Source organism: Lycium ferocissimum, chromosome 5 (assembly GCF_029784015.1).
Source record: "Lycium ferocissimum isolate CSIRO_LF1 chromosome 5, AGI_CSIRO_Lferr_CH_V1, whole genome shotgun sequence".
Lineage (NCBI taxonomy): Eukaryota > Viridiplantae > Streptophyta > Magnoliopsida > Solanales > Solanaceae > Lycium > Lycium ferocissimum.
Genome location: NC_081346.1, coordinates 11,756,480 through 11,777,721, shown reverse-complemented (window position 1 = coordinate 11,777,721; position 21,242 = coordinate 11,756,480). Strand labels below are relative to the sequence as shown.

The 21,242-nt window shown below is 33.8% G+C and overlaps 1 protein-coding gene, 1 long non-coding RNA gene and 2 pseudogenes across 2 annotated transcripts; 2 read left to right on the top strand and 2 right to left on the bottom strand.

The window, feature by feature from the left end:
* The first annotated feature begins 4,737 nt into the window (after positions 1-4,737).
* LOC132056016 (cytochrome P450 71A3-like) lies at positions 4,738-6,679 on the top strand. The gene is made up of 2 exons (XM_059448057.1): positions 4,738-5,685; positions 5,895-6,679. The coding sequence occupies exons 1-2, from the start codon at positions 4,783-4,785 to the stop codon at positions 6,510-6,512; spliced, it is 1,521 nt and encodes a 506-aa protein (XP_059304040.1). The 5' UTR covers positions 4,738-4,782; the 3' UTR covers positions 6,513-6,679.
* Positions 6,680-12,377: 5,698 nt separating this feature from the next.
* Positions 12,378-16,417, top strand: LOC132056015 (uncharacterized). Its single transcript, XR_009414705.1, has 3 exons — positions 12,378-12,579; positions 14,080-14,158; positions 15,873-16,417. It is a non-coding gene; the product is annotated as an uncharacterized LOC132056015 (long non-coding RNA).
* Positions 14,542-16,232, bottom strand: LOC132056014 (cytochrome P450 71A3-like; annotated as a pseudogene).
* Positions 16,418-16,791: 374 nt separating the features above from the next.
* LOC132056013 (cytochrome P450 71A4-like) lies at positions 16,792-18,711 on the bottom strand (annotated as a pseudogene).
* Positions 18,712-21,242: the final 2,531 nt, after the last annotated feature.

Sequence of the window (21,242 nt, the reverse complement as noted above, 5' to 3'; positions counted from 1 at the left end):
TCTAAATTTGTCTAAGTCTAGGACGATCATGTAAGTATGGCTGTTTTCGAATACTCGCACTAGGAATTTGTGAAAACTTCCTTCTTGAGTTGTAGCCCTTTGAAATACCTTTCCAACGGTATATTATAGGGGTCAAGGGGACATCTGTACAAAGAGTTATGACCATTTCTTGAAGGATTACGGTGCGATCCGTTCTCGATCATGTTATACGAACTTGTTATACGGCCCATATAATTTTATACGGACCGTATAACTCGTCCGTACTCTCGGGACGCTCCAAATTGACGTTCGTTCAGCCATGATAAATATGGTCATATTATACGGACCCGTATAACTTTATACGGACCGTATAATATGTCCATATAACCTCCGCCTCACTTTTGTATAAATCAAGCCTTGAGTTCTTCTATTTCATTATTCACAATTCCAAGCCCTAGCAATAATCCAAAACTTCAAGGTAAGTCAATCCAAACCCTTCCAACTCAATTCTAACATATATTCTAATAATCTAAGCTAGAAATCATTGTTCCTAAACTAGGGTTTTCAAGAAAACCAATCTCAAGGTTCAAGAAATCAAGATTTAGGAAATCTTCTCCAAAATTCAAGTCTTTAATCCAAGATTTTGGAGCAATTAAGGTATGTAGAACTTCCATCCACATGTGGGAATCTCTACGTTCTTCCCCCATGCTCCGTTTCTTGATATCCATGAAGTTCAACTCTAGGGCATTAAACCCAACATATTGGTAGCCCGTATTTATGTATTTGTGTACATGCATTTTGTATCTATATTCGTTATTGTATTCCTAATCTTCCATTACAGTTATTAGGAACCCTAGCTTAATCCATGAATCATGAATTCTTCCTCATGTGTTCTCATTATGTTTATATGAACTTTTGTGATTTTATGTAGCAAGTTACAAGCATGTTTTCAAGTCAATTATATATATAATTATGAACTATTGTTATTACTCATGAATCAAGAACATGTTTGCAAGACTACGACAAGTTATCTCATGAAACCCTATTACAAGATATTTCATGAAACCATGTTACAAGTTATTTCGTGAAATCATGATTACAAGTTATTTATAAGTTATTTCACGAAAATCATGGGCTTCTTAGCCAACTATATCATGTTCATGTTTTTGGGATTTGCTTAGTTAAGCAGAAGGCTCAAATAGCTTTCGAAACTACGTAACCACCAGTAGGATAAAGGTTGTCGACAAGGAGGCAACACCCTCGTTATGCGGTTGGATCCTTACATGCTTATTATTACTTAAATCTCATATCCCTGGCAAGGTGTGAGTGTTACTGTTGGTAGGACGCTTGAAGTACCGGATCATGTTGTCGGTTATACTATAGCATTCCCCACGTTACAAGCAATTTTATATACATGTATTTCCATTGATTTACTATTTTCAGACTTTACCCATGTTTTATGCTCATGTTCAAGTTACATTCAGTTTCAGTTCATGTCCTATACCTATGTTGTGCCATGTTCTTCATTTCGGCGGTTTTATATACTCGTACTATTCACCGTGTACTAACGTCCCTTTTGCCGGGGCACACGCGCGGTGCGGATACCGATTTTCGGGAGCATACGCACGCGGGGGAGGATCACCTCAGTTATCAGCTTATTAGTGAGCCCCACTCCTCTCGGGGTTCAACATGGAGTCTGCATTAGTATTCAGTTTATGGTAGTCCAGGGCCATGTCCGGTAGTTAGTATTCGAGACATGTTTTAGAGGTTTCATAGATAGATATTAGCTCGCGAGTCGGTTATACTTTCATGTTTGCGGACTATTACGTTTTCATAAATTTTCATGCTATGAGATAATTTCAAGACTTTATTCCGCAAATTACATTTTCATGATTCATTTAAATTGCATCATATAGATTATATCGTTTTGATGCCCATGTTGACAAGCAAGCCATGAGGTTCGCTCGGACACATGCAAGCAAGGCCCGAGTGCCGTGTTATGCCCAGGCCATGGTTCGGGGCGTGACACTGAAGGTATGAAATGTGCAGCATATGTGATTAACAGGATGCCACTTTCTCCGAACAACATGAAGTCACCATTTGAATTGATGTAGCAAAGCCAAGTGTTAAGCATCTAAGAGTTTTTGGCTCTATATGTTATGTTCATATTCCGGATTCTCAACGGAGTAAGTTGGATGCCGAGGCAAGGAAATACATCTTTGTTGGATATGACAAAAGGAAAAAGGGATGGAAGTGCATGGACCCAAAAACTCATCGCTTCGTCATTTCTCGGGATGTCGTATTTGATGAAATCTCCTTGTACTATGAAGCTACGCCAGAAGGAGTAGGTTCTAAAATCTTGAACCCTGGAGTTTCAAACTTGCCCATCACAAGCGTTTTCCAGATATTACAACTGTCGAGGAGCTAAGAGAAAGGGAGAGTTTGAAAACTCAAGAACATGAAACTCAGGATGGAGATGATTCAGGTGGTTCACAAAAGCCCAGAAGAACTATTAATGTCAAGCCAGCCCGCTACACAGATGAAAATTTCGTTAACACCTATTCTTGCTTCTTTGCAGGACCAATTAATGACGAAAGACCTTCATCATTTTCAAGAAGCAAGAGGAGTCTAGAAAATACTTATGATATCTTTACTAAGGGACGATCAAAAGCTTCATTTGAGTTTTGCCGCGACAAGTTTGGGATAGCTTCCAAAAAATTACTTAAGGGGGAGTGTGAGAAATTAAAGTTAATTTTTTGGAAGAATAAATATCATAAATATCTAGAAGAGTTTCTAGAAAGTTATATTGTAATATCCTTGATATTTATTGTACTTAGGAAATGTCTAGAAATTCTAGACACTTAAATATTTGTAGGAGAGTATAGAAATATCTAGATATTCTAGCGTAGTGCTAGAAAATAAAATTTGCTAGATTTTTCTTCTAGATGTATCAAGAAGAATATCTAGAACCATCCATAGACAACTAAAAATAGAGACGGCCTTGTACATTTGTAATCAACCCAATACAAATTCAATTCAAAAAGTCTTCTTCCATAACCAAGTTCTACTTTTCTTAACTTCCTCTTTTTAGTTGAATCTTCCGATTTTAGTTAATAATCTTGGATTAGCAGAAGGTCTTTCTGATTTAATTTTGTCTTCTGCAAATTCTCTACAGACGATGAGTTATTCACTCTGAGAAAGAAGGAAGAGGCGTAGGGCAATGAAGAAAATTAAGGGGGCGTCTTTTTCTTTTGTTGTACAATTGCTAAAGCGGCATTTGTGTTTGGCGGAAATAGTTGTTTAGGCGTGGAAAATTGGAAATTAATTGTCAAAATTTTGTAAAAATAGATAAATGCAATTCTTGTGTTGTGGTTGTGCCACGTCACCGGGCTGATGTCCTGCTTTTATAGATTTATATAGATATACTATTGTAGGCTTCAATGAAAAAATAATGGTCAATGCTGTAAAAACAGAGTTTTTTCATTGGCCGACATATGCAATCATAAGATTCGCGATAAGTATTGTGCCGTATGTTACGTTAACTACGATATCCTTTCTGGATTGGGCTCCTCTCCATTTCCCTTCTGTCCATTTTCCCCAAGTTCTACTTTAGATTAGGGATACATGATATGGGTTATAATTAATGGCTAAGATTTAATTGACCAAAACAAGTCCCTAACCATGGTTTATATAATTAATAACTTATCCATAAATATATTAAGATATTCTCTCTCTTCCTATTTTAGTTTCCCACTTATTCTTTTTTCCTGTGCAGAATTAGACTCATTATTCAATTGGTGATATACTAATTATGTGATATTACAAATTCACATAATATATTCCATTACTAATTCACATGATATCACCATTATTCTACCATAACAGGCTACGGGTGTACCGTCAGAAAACCCAATCACTGAATTGCCTCTCAATCCAAAATTAATAAGTATCTGCTTTGTGAAATCTTCTTTATCAATTCCACTTTATTCAGGTTCATTATACTAAGATAAGAGGATTATAGAATTTATCATCATTAGACATTTTTATACTGGTCGTCAACGTCCACATTTCTTCTCCTTTATCTGGGGCTTGGGATGGATATGCTTTGTGAAACTCACCCATCAATTAACACACTAAGAAAAGGGAGAGAAGATCGGGTAAACTGATAGGGAGAAAGGGGATTTTGGATTTTACTGCTAGGAAACTAAAATGGGAAGAGAGAATATTTTAATATATTTATGGATAAGTTATTAATTATGTAAATCATGGTTAGAGACTTGTTTTAGTCAATTAAATCTTATGCCATGTATCCCTAATCTAAGGTAGAACTTGGGGAAAATGGAGAGAATGAAAATGCAGAGGAGCCCAATCCATCCTTTCTCTCGTATATCATATCACCATTTCATTGATGATTAATTTTTGCACGTGTTTGAATTTGAGTTTAAAGTTGCACAAATTGAACAAAGATACCATCAATCACAATTGCACCAGACTAAAATCAGCTTCTTCTTTTTTCTCATTACAGAAGGCTGTAATTAACCAAGAAGAAAAGAACAGAAAAGAAAGAAAATAAAATGTACTAGGGAACTTACGTTACGAAACAAATTTGGGGTTAAACTGGTCCCGCCTTAAACTGGTCCCGCCTTTCTATGTCATGCAATCGATCGTCTCCCTCAGTTTGTGTGGTGATGGTTGTCTAAATATACATGCACACAAATAAAAATCAGCTTAAGCGGTACTAATTCCTCAATTCTTTACACTCAATTCTAGATTTCTCTCCTCAATATTCCTTGCCAAAAAGAAATGGATCTTCCCTGGTATTCTCTTCTAATTCCTCTGCTCTTCTTCATTTTCTTCCTTCATCAATGGTTCTTTAGTACTTCAAATAACAAAAAAAGGTTACCACCATCTCCAAGAAAGCTTCCAATCATAGGAAATCTGCACCAACTAGGGCCGCTTCCTCACCGTTCTCTCCATAAACTATCAGAAAAATATGGTCCACTGATGCTACTTCACTTGGGCAGTAAGCCAGTGCTTGTTGCTTCCTCTGTCGATGCTGCTCGCGATGTCATGAAAACGCACGATCTCGTCTGGTCAAACAGACCTAAATCTAGAATGGCTGATAGACTCTTTTATGGCTCCAAGGATGTGGCCTTTAGTCCCTATGGTGAATACTGGAGACAAATTAAAAGCATCACCGTGCTTCACCTTCTCAGCAACAAAAGAGTCCAATCTTATCGTGATATCAGAGAAGAAGAAACATCGAGTATGATTGAAAAAATCAGAGAAGATTGTGGTTCTTCGAGTTCAGTGATTGATCTAAGAGATCTTTTCTGCTGTATGACTAATAACATAGTTAGCAGAGTGGCCTTAGGGAGAAAATATAATAAAGGAGAAAGTGGAATTAATCCTAAGGTCACCCTTGATGAAGCTGGTGAACTTTTGGGTACTTTTAACGTTGGGGATTATATTCCATGGCTTGTATGGGTTAATAAAATCATTGGTTTGGACGCCAAAGTGGAGAAAGTAGCTAAAGAGTTGGATACATTTTTGGAGAGTGTGATTGAAGAACACATTATTAGGAACAAGAAAGGAGAAAACCGTGCAGGTGAAGCTAAAGACTTCGTGGACGTTTTGTTGGAAATTCAAAATGGAAAAGAAACTGGATTTCCTCTTCAAAGGGATTCATTGAAGGCTCTCATCTTGGTAAGCATCTCTCATACTATATTCCCTCCTTGGCTTGTTTTGTTTTAATTTTTCTTTGAAGCATTTGAATATAATTCGTACTACTTATTGTTTCATAGTTAAAAATTTGGTGACATGGAATATTATTATGCTTCCACATATAGTCATTTACACATATTCCAGCATAACAATTTCAGTTTGTTTTCTATGTGTTTCTTTTTAATGCGTAGGATAATTTTGCTGCTGGTACGGACACAACGTATACAGCTTTAGAGTGGATAATGACAGAGCTTTTGAGGCATCCAAGAGCCATGGAAAAATTACAAAATGAAGTGCGAGGATTAGCCCAAGGGAAAGCGGAGATAACTGAGGACGACTTAGGAAATATGCGTTATCTGAAAGCAGTGATCAAAGAGGCTCTCAGGCTTCATCCACCAGTTCCACTACTAGTTCCTCGAGAATCAACAGAAGACATAAAATTACTTGGCTACCATATAGCTGCTAAAACTCAAGTCATTATCAATGCTTGGACAATCGGAAGAGATCCTTTATCATGGGAAAATCCAGAGGAGTACCGGCCAGAAAGGTTCTTAAATAGTAATATTGATGTTAAAGGACTAAACTTTGAGTTGATTCCCTTCGGAGCTGGTAGAAGGGGCTGCCCAGGAGTTGCTTTTGCTATTGTGATAAATGAGCTAGCATTAGCAAGGCTTGTGCACAAGTTCAATTTTTCATTGCCAGGAGGGTTGAAACCGGATGATTTGGATATGACTGAAAGCAGTGGCATCACTAGTCGTAGGAAATCACCTTTGCTAGCAGTGGCCACTCCATGCTCTAGTTATTATTAGGAGTGTGTTTATCTCCATTTAGTCCTATATATTATGCAGATCACTTATCTTAATTGCCAATATATGCCATGGAACATTTTTGCTAATAACTTCACATGATGTGAAATAAGTGTACTGATCGATTCCCTTTCTGATTGTTTTATACATTGGCCAAATAGTTCAAGCTATTCTACACGTATATGTAAATATATTTTTTTTTGTTTCGATCTACTAATAGGCCTTCTTGCCATTTGATATTTAACTATCCAACTGGAGCTTTTCCAAATTTAGTTGGCATATGATCGATTGCAAAAGAAGAGGAAAAAGAAGAAGGTTGAATGAGAAATGGTTTGACTTATCCTTTAATTAGCTGCTCAAATAAAGTCTAGGAATAAAGATAGATTGCTCTCTTAAATCTTGATTTTCACATAATAGATAAATATATATGTGAGGGAACAAAAAAGGTATGAATATGAATTTCGGAAACGAGTATCAGTAACCAAACAGACCACATCCACATGCATGGCACTTAAATTAAAGTTGAAACAGAAAAATGTGTATCTCAACATTGTACAGCCACCACAAAATGCAAGCCAACGTGTTACGTGCCCTGATTCTATTTGCTTTAGTCCATGTTTGAGAGAGGACACAAGGACCAAATCTTTATTCCAATAACATGAAAATATCAAAATAAATCTTCATATCCCTTGAACAGAACCACTTAACCCCCCTTAACATTTAATTTGATTAGGAAACAATACCCTTCAAACCTTTTGAATGAGAACGATACCCCTCAAATACAAGGGTGGACCCATGTATTCATTTTTGGTACTCGAGCATTCATTAACTGTGGCGGATATTCTACGTAGACATATAGAAACTATTGAAATTTTGGTAATAAAATAATAAATAGCACCCAAAAAATAAAAAATAAAAACTTGATGCTCTGGTTAAAAGGTGGTAGCCTTTAGGCTAAGCCATTGAGGAACCGAGTTTGAATCCTACTCAAGGCAATATATTTTTTTCTGATTGTAAGGTTAGCATCTAGGAGCATTGAATTCTGGGTCCGCCACTACTCGAATAGTATTTTCCGGTGATCGAACTTTAGATATGATTAATCGCATTCTGATCCTTTCCTAACTATGTTGTTCATAAGCTTATTTCGTGTACGTCCAAACATGTTTGTTAATCCATATTGGTTTCTTTCTTCATTAGGTAAAGAGGCAGATAATTAGAGAATACATGTTTCTTTTCTCGTTGTAAATAAAATGAGAAAAATCAAAATAGAATAGTACAGTCAGACCTCTCTATACCGGCACTCGCATATAACGGCATCTCTCTATAACAACCAAGTTTTTTTAGAACCGATTTTTTATATTATATTTTACTTCTCTATAACAACAACAACCAACTTTATAACAGTAAGCTCTTCGTAAAATTACCCCCCATATAACAGCTATCTTCTTTTTTTGGAATTATAATAATTAACCATTTTTATAAAAATAGCATATCTATGATTACCAATAATAAGTGTAAAGATTTTGACCAAATATTTGATTATTTAATACACTATTTATAACAAAAAAAATATCATATCAATATATATATATATATATATATATATATTCATCATTAAACGATTTTCTTTCGTTATACAAAGTGTGATTAAGCTTAGAATTTTACAATTAAAAATAAAAATTAGATTTTATGCATCTTTTTTCCCCCATAACAGCGAAATATTATTTAAATATCAATGTTGTTATAGGTGTATAACAGTCATTCTCTATAACAGCTGAAAAATTTCGGACCCAATAATCTTTGTTATATAGAGGTTTGACTGTACATGTTTCTTTTCTCGTTGTACAGAGGACAAAGTGGAATCCTATTTTTATGCATTGAACGCTCAATGCTGCAATCAATGCCCCAAAAACCAGAGTTAATATGTTCTCGGTAGAAACTAGCAATCTTAAATTAGAGTTTCCTTACGTGTTGGAGAGTTTCGTATGTATTCCCTCCACCCCAATAGTTTTTTTTTTGGTAACCGTGATGTCCGGGTCAACTTGCACGTATCTCGATTAATTTCACGGAATACCTGCCACCTCCCTCCCTCCTGATTTATGTGACAGTGTTCGAGTTTCGAGAGAGACCGTAATTTTTTCATATATCTTTTAAATATCAGAAAAGGGTCAAAAATGCCCTGTTACTAATTAAGGTGTTTTTTTAACACATTCTTTTCTTAATAAAAATATTATTTTTAAAGAATCCTTCTCTTGATCTTTTTCTTTTAAAATCCCTTTAACTAATAAAAAAGTGGGAAATAATCTTTTTTTCTTCTTAATAGCATTTTTCAATTAAAATAGAATAATCCCATGAACTTTTTCAACTGATAATATAAGTCATATATATAAGATCATAGTAACCCCATCATTAACGTTCATTTAGATAACGATTAAAAAAAATTCTAATAAAATAGAAAATATTTTTATTTCTTAGTCTTTCCAAATTGAAGTAGGATAAACATTTGCTAATATAATCCTTGGTTTTAAAGTTAAGATACGTATAATGCTATAAAATACAAAAAATTATTTTAAAGATATTTTGTGATTTGAAGCAATGTAATGATTTTTTGTATTTTATGGCATTATGATTGTCATATCTTAACTTTAAAACCAAGGATTATATTAACAAATGCTTATCCTACTTCAATTCGAAAAAGAATAAGAAATAAAAATATTTCCTATTTTATTAGGAAAAAGAATTTTATTGTTATCTAAATGAAAAATATTGTCAATGTAAATGGTATATGTGGTTATTCTATTTTAATTGATAAAAGAGATTAAGAATAAAAAATGATTACTTCCCACTTTCTTATTAGTTAAATGGATTTTAAAAGAAAAGAAACAAGAAAATGGTTCTTTAAAAATAATATTTTTATTAGGAAAAAAATGTATGTAAAAAGAAAAGAAATAGGAGTAATATGATTATTAGGAAAGGGCATTTTTGGATCAAACTATTAACGGAGGGCATTTTTTGTTCAATTCCCATTCCGTTTAAATATTCTAAATTATTAATTATTGTGGATTATAGTACTTTTTATATAATTTCCAAGTATGTAATTTTATTTCGAAAAAATTAAAGATTCTATGTTCAAATACATAGTCAAAAATAAGAAATTTAAATCTCGAAAAAAATAAAAAATGTCACATAAATTGGGATAGAGAAAATATCATATATGTCCAATTTCAGATAATCAACCATTGCTGCAATCAACCTATATTGTCCTATTCCTAAAGTGTTCATATAACAATCCTCCTTTAGAAATCTTAGGATAAGTACTACTTTAGTGTTTTGTGCTTAATTTGTGTATTGAACCTTTAAGCTAGAAAAAGAACAAGAAAGTATAGTAATACTTTTTTACTTGTATTAAAATTCTAAAGTTCACCGGTAAAAATGTTGTTAACAGTTTTTTATTTTTTAAAATTTTATTTTATTTTTTTATGACATAGGGGGTAGGGAAAGGGGAGATGAAAATGGAAAAGGAGATTACAACGTGGGGATTCGAACACTCACCAACAAGGTGAAAATTCAGGTAGCCAACTAACTGACCTACTAAATCCCTACGCTAACAGGGTTATGCTCCCATTTAAAAGGTGAAAGAGTAATGTTTTCTAGCCATTAAAGCTAAGGAGGTTAAATGATATTTACTCTTTTGCACCTTAGCTTTATGTGTATATCCCAAATTTTAACTTTGCGTCTCATCATGTTATTTTTAGTAAACTCCCCCTAACTTGTGCATTTCTTTACATAAAACATTAAAATCTGCATTTTGTGAAGGATGAAAAATAGAATAAACTAAGAAAAGGTCTTTCAAAATTATCCCTTAATTTAAAGAAATGAGTATTGGAATCTGAAACGCTCCACCACGTCTCCTTTTTTGTTTTTTCTAAACATTAAAATATCACCTATGGATATTTTTAACTTTCCTATCGTACTCATCCATCAATTTTGTGTCATTAGCTTAAATTTCAGGCAACTTCTCATCCATAAATATCATTTACTATGTATTATATCGACCTTTGCTTCTCAATCTTGGCCCACTACATGCATCATATAGACCTTTGCTTCACTTGAGTAATGCCTCTCAGATTTTTTTGTTTTTAATTTTCTCATTTTTATTTACTGCCTCTCACCATATTTTTTTTTTTTAATATTTTTTTTCTTTCTATTTAGGTGTTCAATGTATTTTGTTGTATTGGCTACGAGTGCAAATTGAAAATATGATTACATGAATGCAATGTGTTGTATTGGACCGTACATTTTGGCAAATTCTCAAATGAAAGAGTACATCGAAATCTTACAACAAAATTTGTTTTGCTAGCCAAGAACCTCTGTAAGCCAAGTATTTTTAGCACGTGACTTTTTCCTTCACATGTCACTTCCGGGTTTTGCTCTCTTATCTCTTGACTTTTTTTAATTTTTTTATTTTCTTCTTTAAATGGAATGGACTCCAAAATTGCTCCTTGACTCATGAAGTGAAAATACTTCTTACCTTAAAATTTATCGGGTGTTTACACGAGCCAATGAATATGTATGACATGAATTTAAATATGTATAGCTATCACTTAACCATGATTAATTAATATTCACATTTATTTCATTAAATAATTTAATCATGATAAATTATAATGATTTTATATAAACATCCGGTGTGAGTGTTTTTACCATTCTACCTTTATGGCTCTGTGTATATTAATCCGACACTTCAATTATATGCATGCTTCGTTTCCTCTGCTTTTGCAATCAGTTATATATCCCAACTAAACCTGGCAAAGCTTTAGTTGGAGAGTTAAGAGCCCGTTTGGATTGGCTTTAAAAGTTGATGCTGTTTTCAGTTTTTTTTAGTGTTTCATTTACACTTAAAATCGTTTTGTCTTAAAATAAGCCTAAAAAATAATTGAAGATTCGAACATTTCTATCTAAACTTATAGTTTCAAAAACAACTTATAAATAGTTTTTTTTTTTTTAAGCCCATTCAAACGAGCTCTAAATAGCAAGATGGCTTATTAGTGTAGCAAAATAGTAACACATATTTTGATCCTTACTTGTTACTATCAGGGCGGCTCAACGAAATACCTCTATAAGAGGCCTTAAAAATATCTAATAAAATTTTACATATATTTTTATTCTAATTTTTTTGTTTGTGAAAATGGTATATAGTTTATCTTATATATCTTGATTATTCACTCTGTTACATGCTAGTTTCACTATTAAAGATATTTAGTTAACTCTATTCACTAAAATTTAAATAAAAATTTGTGTAAGAAACATATATAGATGGTTACGATAATATTTTTCTAACTTCTCATAATCTAATAATGTCAATTTCGTAACACTACGTAGATGTCAAAATAATTTCATTTATTTAGAACAATTCAAGTCTATTTTGAAGTTAAAATAATGGTTTAATCCAGTATTTATAAGAAACAATCAAATCTACAAGAGACTTCATCATTTTAAAATTATCAAAGTAGTCATCAATTTGTTCACTTTTATATATTGCATAATGTTTATTACTTTCTAATTTATGTGATTGGACACGAAGTATAAGAGAAAAAGAAAGATTTTTGAAACTTTTGATTTAAAATACGCAAAAGAAATTATGTCAAAAAATTTATAAATCATCTCATAAAAGGTAAAATGAGATGCCATTCTTTTTTGGACTAACTAAAAAAGAAAAAATATCACATAAATAGGACGGAAAGAGTATAAAATCAAAATTATTTTTTCAATAACCTCTATCACATTTCAAAAAAAGAAGTATAAAATCTAGTCTCTTTTATTTATAATTTTATAATATATAAATAATGTATATAAAATAATAATAAAAAAATTGGGGGCTGCATTTTGGGGGGCCTAAGCTACTGCTTTAGTTGCTTCGCCCTCCAGCCGGCCCTGGTTACTCCAACAGAACAGCCTTTATGGCATTTATTTAATGGCAGTAAGAGAATTGCCAGTAATTTGCTCAATGAAGTCAATTATTAGGGGCATCTCCGACGAACTCATTGAATTTCTTCGATGAAAATGACTGGTAAGTTCCTCCATATGCTAACCTATTTTTTGATTGATTTGGGAGAACAGAAAAAAAGAAAATAAAGCTTGTGGCTAACCTGTTTGTGAAAATGTCACACAGACTACCTTTTGCATTAGAGAATACTTTTTCATATTTCCCTGCGCGTTGGATTCCTAGTTTCAAAGATGCACAAAATTTAATCTTTTGGTTGCTAAATCCAGGTTAGGTTTAGCATTTGCAGGGGTTGACAAAGGCTAAAGCTATAGGCTTTGATCATGCTGTGTTCTTTTTGTTTGAATATTAACAACTTTTTCTTCAATGTCAATGGACTAACCATATACATGATAATGCCTGATAATTGCATACGAACATGCTGTTTCTCATTGACTGGTATCTACAGTTTCCTTCTGTATGCTGTTGAATATTCACAAGTTTTTCTTCACTGTTAGTCAACTAATCAAATAGTGATTATGTGTGGTACTTGACTTACATTAGCGCACTCAAACACAATGCCAGGAAGTTCTGTTTTAAGCTGGATATGTACCATCAAATTCCGAAAATTATCCATTTGGAGGCATTCATTTCACTCATTGGAAATGCTTTTCATTCAACCCTAGAATTGATATGCTCAGGCGATGCCCTGGAGGAACTTTGTAATGCTTCTATAAGAATTTTGAGGTTGGTCGTATCTCTGATTCTCTGACATAAATACTAGAATAGATGCGATGTGATCAGTGGCGGATCTAAGATTTTCACTGGGGGATTGAAAAATAAAAATGTGGTGACTGAGACTTGAACTTGGAACCTCAAGATGAACCTTGAACCCCTAAACCATTGAACCAACATCTTCTCTTATGTTCAAGCTATTCAAAATCTATATATGTATATAAAATATAAAAATTACCTTATATAGCCGAACACCTCGGCAGGCCCTAGATTCGCTCCAGGTTGTGATCTCATATTTAATGTTATGTAACAACGATGCTGATAGCATCAAATGAAAAATATCAGACACAATGTTGCCTCTGTAGAAATCTTTGTCAGTGCTTGATAAAAAAAGAAATCTCCGTCAGCATCGACGTAGTACCTTTCGTTCTGTAAACTTCTTTGCTATTGTGGACAGTCTCACCTGTAGATATCACATGACCATAACGCAGAAAAGTTCATGATTTAATCGTTAAGGACATCTATGTCAAGGGCCACTAAGGTTTTGTGCATTGCCAAAAGGCAAACTGATAAGACAGGTGAACAGAAGACAATGACCTTCCTTCTTTTTATTATCTAGTACCCGCTTGGTCGTCCCTTTACTCATTATCTTACATGTTAAGAACATGGGGTTTAGGACGAATATGGGTTCTATTTCGATGTTCAGATTTCATTCATCATACAGTTCCTGGAATAAACTAATTTCATGTTTATTTTAAATCACTATTATTAAAGGACTCTCACTCCCCTATTCCTAACCCCAAAATTAGAAGTGAATAACAAACATGTGCTTCAATCCCATCTTTTTTACAGATTCTTGACTGTGCACATGATACAAGCTCAAGAGGGTCATGTCATCAGTACATCAGCTTGCCAGCCCATGGATCATGGGGTGAGATCTATTCCTCTTTTTTCTTTGTTTTGGCCGCCTATTTTCTTCTGTTTAGCTTAATTAATTCTAAGGTAATAAAAGTATTATCTACATAACAAACATGAAGTTTTGGGAGCCATTCTTACCATTGTTATCCGAAACGGGAAATTAATAGTTCGAAACAAGAGTCTGATGTTCCAGTTGATGCTGATGAAGTACTAGCAAACAGAAGAATTGGCACATATACAAATTGATGTTTTTGGCATATTAATATTATCGGCAGAACATGTTAAAAGAGAAGAAATCTCGCATAAGAATATAAAAGAGATGTAAAAAACACCCAAAAAGTGAGTAGACCAGTACATCTATTTCAGATCGTGAAATCATTAACTTACTAGCAATAGTTAACTAGACTGTGAAGTAGCCATTGCTAGCATAGGTGATTTCCTACGAATAGTGAGGCCAACGCATTCAGTCATGTCCAAATCCTTCGGTGTTATCCCATCTGGTAATGCAAAATTAAACTTGTGCACAAGCCTCGCTAATGCTAGCTCAATAACCACAATAGCAAAAACACTTCCTGGGCAGCCCCTTCTGCCAGCTCCGAAGGGAATCAACTCAAAATTTAGTCCTTTGATATCAATATCACTATTTAAGAACCTCTCCGGTAGATATTCCTCTGGATCATCCCACAACGACGGGTCTCTTCCAATTGCCCAAGCATTAATTATGACTTGAGTTTTAGCAGGTATGTGATAGCCTACTAATTTTACGTCTTCCATTGATTCTTGAGGAAGTAGTAGTGGATTTGGTAGATGAAGCCTAAGAGTCTCTTTGATCACTGCTTTCAGAGACTGCATATTTCCTATATCATCCTCTGCTATCTCCGATTTCCCTTGGGCTAATTGTCGCACTTCATTCTGTAATTTTTCCATGATTCTTGGATGTCTCAAAAGCTCTGTCATTGTCCACTCCAAAACTGTATATGTTGAATCCGTGCCAGCAGCAAATGAATCCTATGTAGAGAGGAAAAAAGAAAAAAGAAAAAAAAAAAAAAACTAAGCTTGTGAGGTCCCTTTTTACTTCCACGAGCTTCCCAAAAGCCACTAACAATGGGTGGAGTCCATTTTAGTTATGTGAGTTTTAATGATTAACAAGAGAAATCACTATGTGAAAGCACGAGACGCTTACCAAAAGGAGAGCTTTCAGTGAATCCCTTTGAAGAGGAAAGCCCGTTTCATTTCCATTCTGAATTTCCAGCAAAACATCCACAAAATCTTTAGCTTCACCTGCTCAATATTCTTCTTTCTCGTTCCTAATCACGCGTTCTTCAATCACACTCTCTAAAAATGTATCCAAATCTTTAGAAACTTTCTCCACTTTGGTGTCCAAACCAGTGACTTTATTGACCCATTCAAGCCATGGAATATAATCCCCGATGTTAAAAGTGCCCATAAGTTCCACAAATTCATCTAGGGTGACCTTAGCATCTATTCCACTTTCCCTTTCATTATATTTCCTCCCAAAAGCCACTCTGTTAATAATGTTATTGGTCATCCAACAAAAAAGATCTCTCAAATCTATTGCTGAACTTGATGAATCACACGTTTGCTTAAGTTTTTCAAGCATGTTTGATGTTTCTTCTTCTCTCACATGACGAAAAGACTGAACTCTTTTGTTGCTGAGAAGGTGAAGCACAGTGACAGTTCTAATTTTTCTCCAATATTCACCATAGGGACTAAAGGACACATCCTTGGAGCCATAAAGGAGTCTATCAGCCATTCTAAATTTAGGTCTGTTTGCCCAGACGAGGTCATGAGTTTTCATAATATCACGAGCAGCATCGACAGAGGAAGCAACAATGACCGGCTTACTGCCTTAGTGAAGTAGCATGACTGGACCATATTTTTCAGATAGTCTATGGAGATAAAGGTGTGGATGCGACGCAAGTTGATGGAGATTTCCTATGATTGGAAGCTTTCTTGGAGATGGTGGTAACCTTTTTTGGGTGTTTGAAGCAGTAAAGAACCACTGATTAAGGAAGAAAATGAAGGCAAACAGAGGAATTAGAAGAGAATACCAGGGAAGATCCATCCCTTTTAACAAGGAGTATTAGGAGATATATCTAGAATTTGGTGCATTTATATTGGGAAACAAATATCTCTATCTTGAAAGCTGATTTTAATTTATATGCCTGCATATTCAGAGAAGCTACACCACACAAACTAAAGGAGACAATCCACTGCAATTATTATTTGCATTGTTTGACAAAAAAGATAACCACAAATTTGGTCTTGTTAACGTAATTAAGTTCACTGCATTTTCTTTTCTTTCTTGTTTGTTCTTTCTTATATACCAGTACAAAAGGTTTACTTTCAAAATATCAGATGAGCTCATAATAGCAAAGAGAAAGGATCTAACACGCACTAGCAATGCTTTAGTTGGATAATTAAATATCAAACGGCAAGATGGCTTATTAGTAAAGCAAAAAGGTAACACATCCTTTGGTCCTTACATGGAGAATAGCTTGCAGTTTTTGGCATATTAATGCTATCTGCGGCACATGTTAACATAAGATATCTTGCATAAAAAACATAAAAGAAATGTACAAAAGAAGTACCCAAAAAGGGAGTAGAGCAGTACACTTATTTCACATTGTAAAAATATTAACTTTCTGGCAATAACTAACGACGGTCTGGAGTAGCCACTGCTAGCAAAAGTGATTTTCTACGAATAGCAAGGCCAGTACATTCAGTCATATCCAAATCCTCCTTTGTTATCCCTTCTGGTAATGCAAAATTGAACTTGTGCATAAGCCTTGCTAATGCTAGCTCAATTACTACAACAGCAAAAGCAGCTGCTGGGCAGCCCCTTCTGCCAGCTCCGAAGGGAATCAACTCAAAGTTTAGTCCTTTAACATCAATATTATTATTTAAGAACCTCTCTGGCCGGTACTCCTCTGGATCATCCCATGACAACGAGTCTCTGCTGATTGCCCAAGCATTAATAAAGATTTGAGTTTTAGCAGCTATGTCATAGTCTAGTAATTTTACGTCTTCCATTGATTCTCGAGGAACTAGAAGTGGAACCGGTGAATGAAGCCTGAGAGCCTCTTTAATCACTGCTTTAAGATACTGCATATTTCCTAAGTCATCCTCCGTTATCTCCACTTTTCCTTGGGCTAATTGTCGCACTTCATCCTGTAATTTTTCCATAACTCTTGGATTCCTCAAAAGCTCTGTCATTACCCACTCTAAAGTTGTATATGTTGTATCCGTACCAGCAATAAACGAGTCCTATGCATTATATATAAAGAAACACAAAGAACAAAATTAGTATGTTAAAGAAATAATATTCCAAGTGACCAAGTTTTTAACTCCCAAATAATATATTAGTACCAATTATATTCAAACTAAATGAATTAAAACATGAGACACGCCAAGGAGGCTGGAACAAATAGTAGCATTAGAGATGCTAATTAATTACCAAGAGAATAGCTTTCAATTAATCTCTTTGAAGAGGAAAGCCAGTTTCCATTCCATTCTGAATTTCCAGCAAAACATCCACGAAGTCTAGCTTCACCCGCACTGTATTCTCTTTTCTTGTTCCTAATAATTATGTGTTCTTCGATCACGCTCTCTAGAAATGCATCCAAATCTTTAGCTACTTTCTTCACTCTGGTGTTCAGACCATTGATTTCATTCACCCATTTAAGCCATGGAATATAATCACCAATGTTAAAAATACCTAAAAGGTTCTTCTAAGAGAGCCTTAACGTCTATTCCACCTTCCCCTTCATCGTATGTCCTCCCTATGGCCACTCTGCTGATTATGTTATTTGTCATACAACTTAAGAGATCTCTCAAGTTTATCACTGAATTCGAAGAATCACACCCTTGCCTAAGTTTTTCAATCATGTTTGATGTTTCATCTTCTCTCACATCACGATAAGATTGAACTCTTTTGTTGCTGAGAAGGTGAAGCACGGTGACACTTCTAATTTGTCTCCAGTATTCACCATAGGGACTATAGGCCACGTCTTTGGATCCATAAAGGAGTCCATTAGCGATGCTAGAATTAGGTCTGTTTGAACACACAAGATCGTGAATTTTCAAGATATCACGAGCAGCTTCAGCAGAGGAAGCAACAAGCACTGGCTTACTGCCCAAGTGAAGTAGCATGACAGGACCATATTTTTCAGATAGTTTATGGAGAGAACGGTAAGGATGGGACCCAAGTTGATGCAGATTTCCTATGATTGGAAGCTTTCTTGGAGATGGTGGTATTAACCTTTTTTGGCCGTTTGAAGTGGTGAAGAACCACTGACGAAGGAAGAAAATGAAGACAAGCAGAGGAACAAGAAAAAAGTACCAGGGGAGCTCCATTTTTTGTTTTAGCAATTTGGAGTATTGAGAAGAAATCGAGGATTGGAAACAAATATCTCTTACATATGTCAGTACCACCTTTAAAACAGACGTAATTAAAGGATCTTGTTAAATTTCTTGCAACTTGATGCACAAATTTTGTGGTCAAGGTACGCACGTTTGATTGCGTTATCCTTTTGCTAAAAATTATTCGGTGTTTATATCAAACCAATGTATCCAAAATATTCTTCTTTCAGGAATCAAAAATTGGAGACAAATATCTGTTACATATGTCAGTACCACCCTTAAAACAAACGTAATTTAAGTATCTTGTTTGGGTTTCAAATTTCTTGCAACTTGCATGCACAAATTTTGTGGTCAAAGTTAGAATGTTTGATTGTGTTATCCTTTTGCTAAAAATTACTCGCTGTTTATATCAAACTAATGTATCCAAGATATTCAGAAATCAAGAACTGGAGACAAATATCTCTGGCATATATCAGTACCACCCTTAAAAACAAACGTAATTTAAGTATCTTGTTTGGGTTTCAAATTTCTTGCAACTTGCATGCACAAATTTTGTGGTCAAAGTTCGAATGTTCGATTGTGTTATCCTTTTGCTAAAAATTACTCGGTATTTATATCAAACTAATGTATCCAAGATATCCATCTTTCATGTATACATTTTGTACCTAATTATGGTTTAATGTTATGTATTTTTACTTTAACTGTTAACTGCTAAGTTAACTACAACCAGGGGCGGAGCTTGTGTGTACGTTAGGGGTGTGACCGAACCCAATACCGTTGGTCAAAATCTTGTATGTCTTAAGAAATACTAATATATATAAATTATTAACTTAGAACCCAGTAACGTAATAGGTCTCAAATCTCGAACCCATAAGCTTCAAATCCTGACTCCGCCTCTGACTACAATAGTGTGATGTATGGCGTTTTATATACATATTTATATTAGAATTGATCTAATATTATCTGCTCGCACCCATGCTCCAAAAAGACTGAATGATGCATTTGGTTGAATGCTAAATTATTTACCCAAAAGTTTGACTATTTACACCGAGTATGAATAAGAATTTACTAATCCTATTTGTCACAGTTGCGTGGTGAAGCTTTACATCCTTTACTTGCTATTTGTCCACATATAACAAAGTTGTTTTCTCAGACGACATACTCTGCTAACAGAAATTGTTGAAGAAAATAACTTATATAATAGAAAAGTCACTCTATTTTTAGCATTTCACACACAAATTTCATTCACAACATTTAATATAATATTTCCGGCCAGTTAGCTAAAGTTTCAATACTTTTTGAAGGCAAAATCACCCATCACACTCTTCAATTTTAAAAAAATCCCATCTGACTCACAAGGTCCATGCATTTGCTACTGCAACACACAACCACACCCCAAAGTAGTCCACAAACAGTTACATTACGCCTAGCCGGAATAACTTCATTTCGACATCAAGAGTGATAAAATAGAAAATAGTAGAGTTAAGTGACTGGAAAAATCATCTAAGTATATTGTGAGTGACTTCTAATGGCAAAAATAGAAGTACATTTATTTTACAAATTAAAGAAAAATGACTTTCTTCAGCAATTCTATTACTAGTTGAGTGATCGAGAAATCAACTCACATATAATATTAACTAGTGTTATTTGGCCCGTTCTAAGTCCGGGCCCAATCTACATTAAAATATATATTTACAATATTTTGTGTGTTTTTTGTTGTTGCTACTTTTGCTTTTTATTTTGTTTTTGTGACACTATATTAGTTATTAAAGTAGTTCGACAATTTCTCAATATTTCTAAAATATTGAATCAAAACAGTTTTTGTAAGTTAGAAAACAACATTCTTCTTAGAGTATATTTAGACTTCCTTTATATTTTCAAGCAAATGCATGCACGAAAGCTCTTCCCCTTTTTATTATACTGAGATTTTTGGGGTTAAATTTAATGATTCAAATTGAGTTTTATCTTATGTGGATTAACTTTTATTTTTTTGCTCAAGTAAACTTATATTGGCTAAGCCTTTTTTGGAAAAATAAAATAAAATATTTACGGTAGTCAGGTAATATAAAAAATATTGATGTTACAAATTGTTGTATGATGACGTCAATAAAGTTAACTTATAAATAAAAATAGCATTTAAAATAAAAGTTTTGATATGACAAAATACTTTTGTAGATGTTCCTTCAAATTAAATCATACAAAAGGAATTGAGAAGTTAATGAAACTATTTATTTTCTTACTTTAATCTTTCCTTTTTCTTAAAAAAACCATGTTAAGAAATGATGCATTTTTTATTTTTTCTTAATTTAATTTATTTTTAAAAAGAAATTTATGCTGTAATTTCTTAAACATGTATTATTACTTTTTACAAATACCTTTAGCTATATATAAAAGTAATTATTAATTTAATAATTAAGCATGTACTAAGGTAGAAAGAGAATGTCACGATAATTTTTTACTTGTCTATAATAAATTTTATAGGAAAAAAATAATTTGAAACAAGTTTAATAATCATTTCTACAACTTTTTGATCAATTTTAAATTTGATTGAATAAATTGTTTTTTTTTTGTAGTGTCATTATCACCTTTTCCACATCATCACTTCTTGTAGCATTAGAGAAATCCCATATAGTTATTCAAATTTACAAAAATATGTGAGAACTTACAAGGTAATTAAAGCTTCAATTAGGAGTAAAATGGATAAGAAAACATTT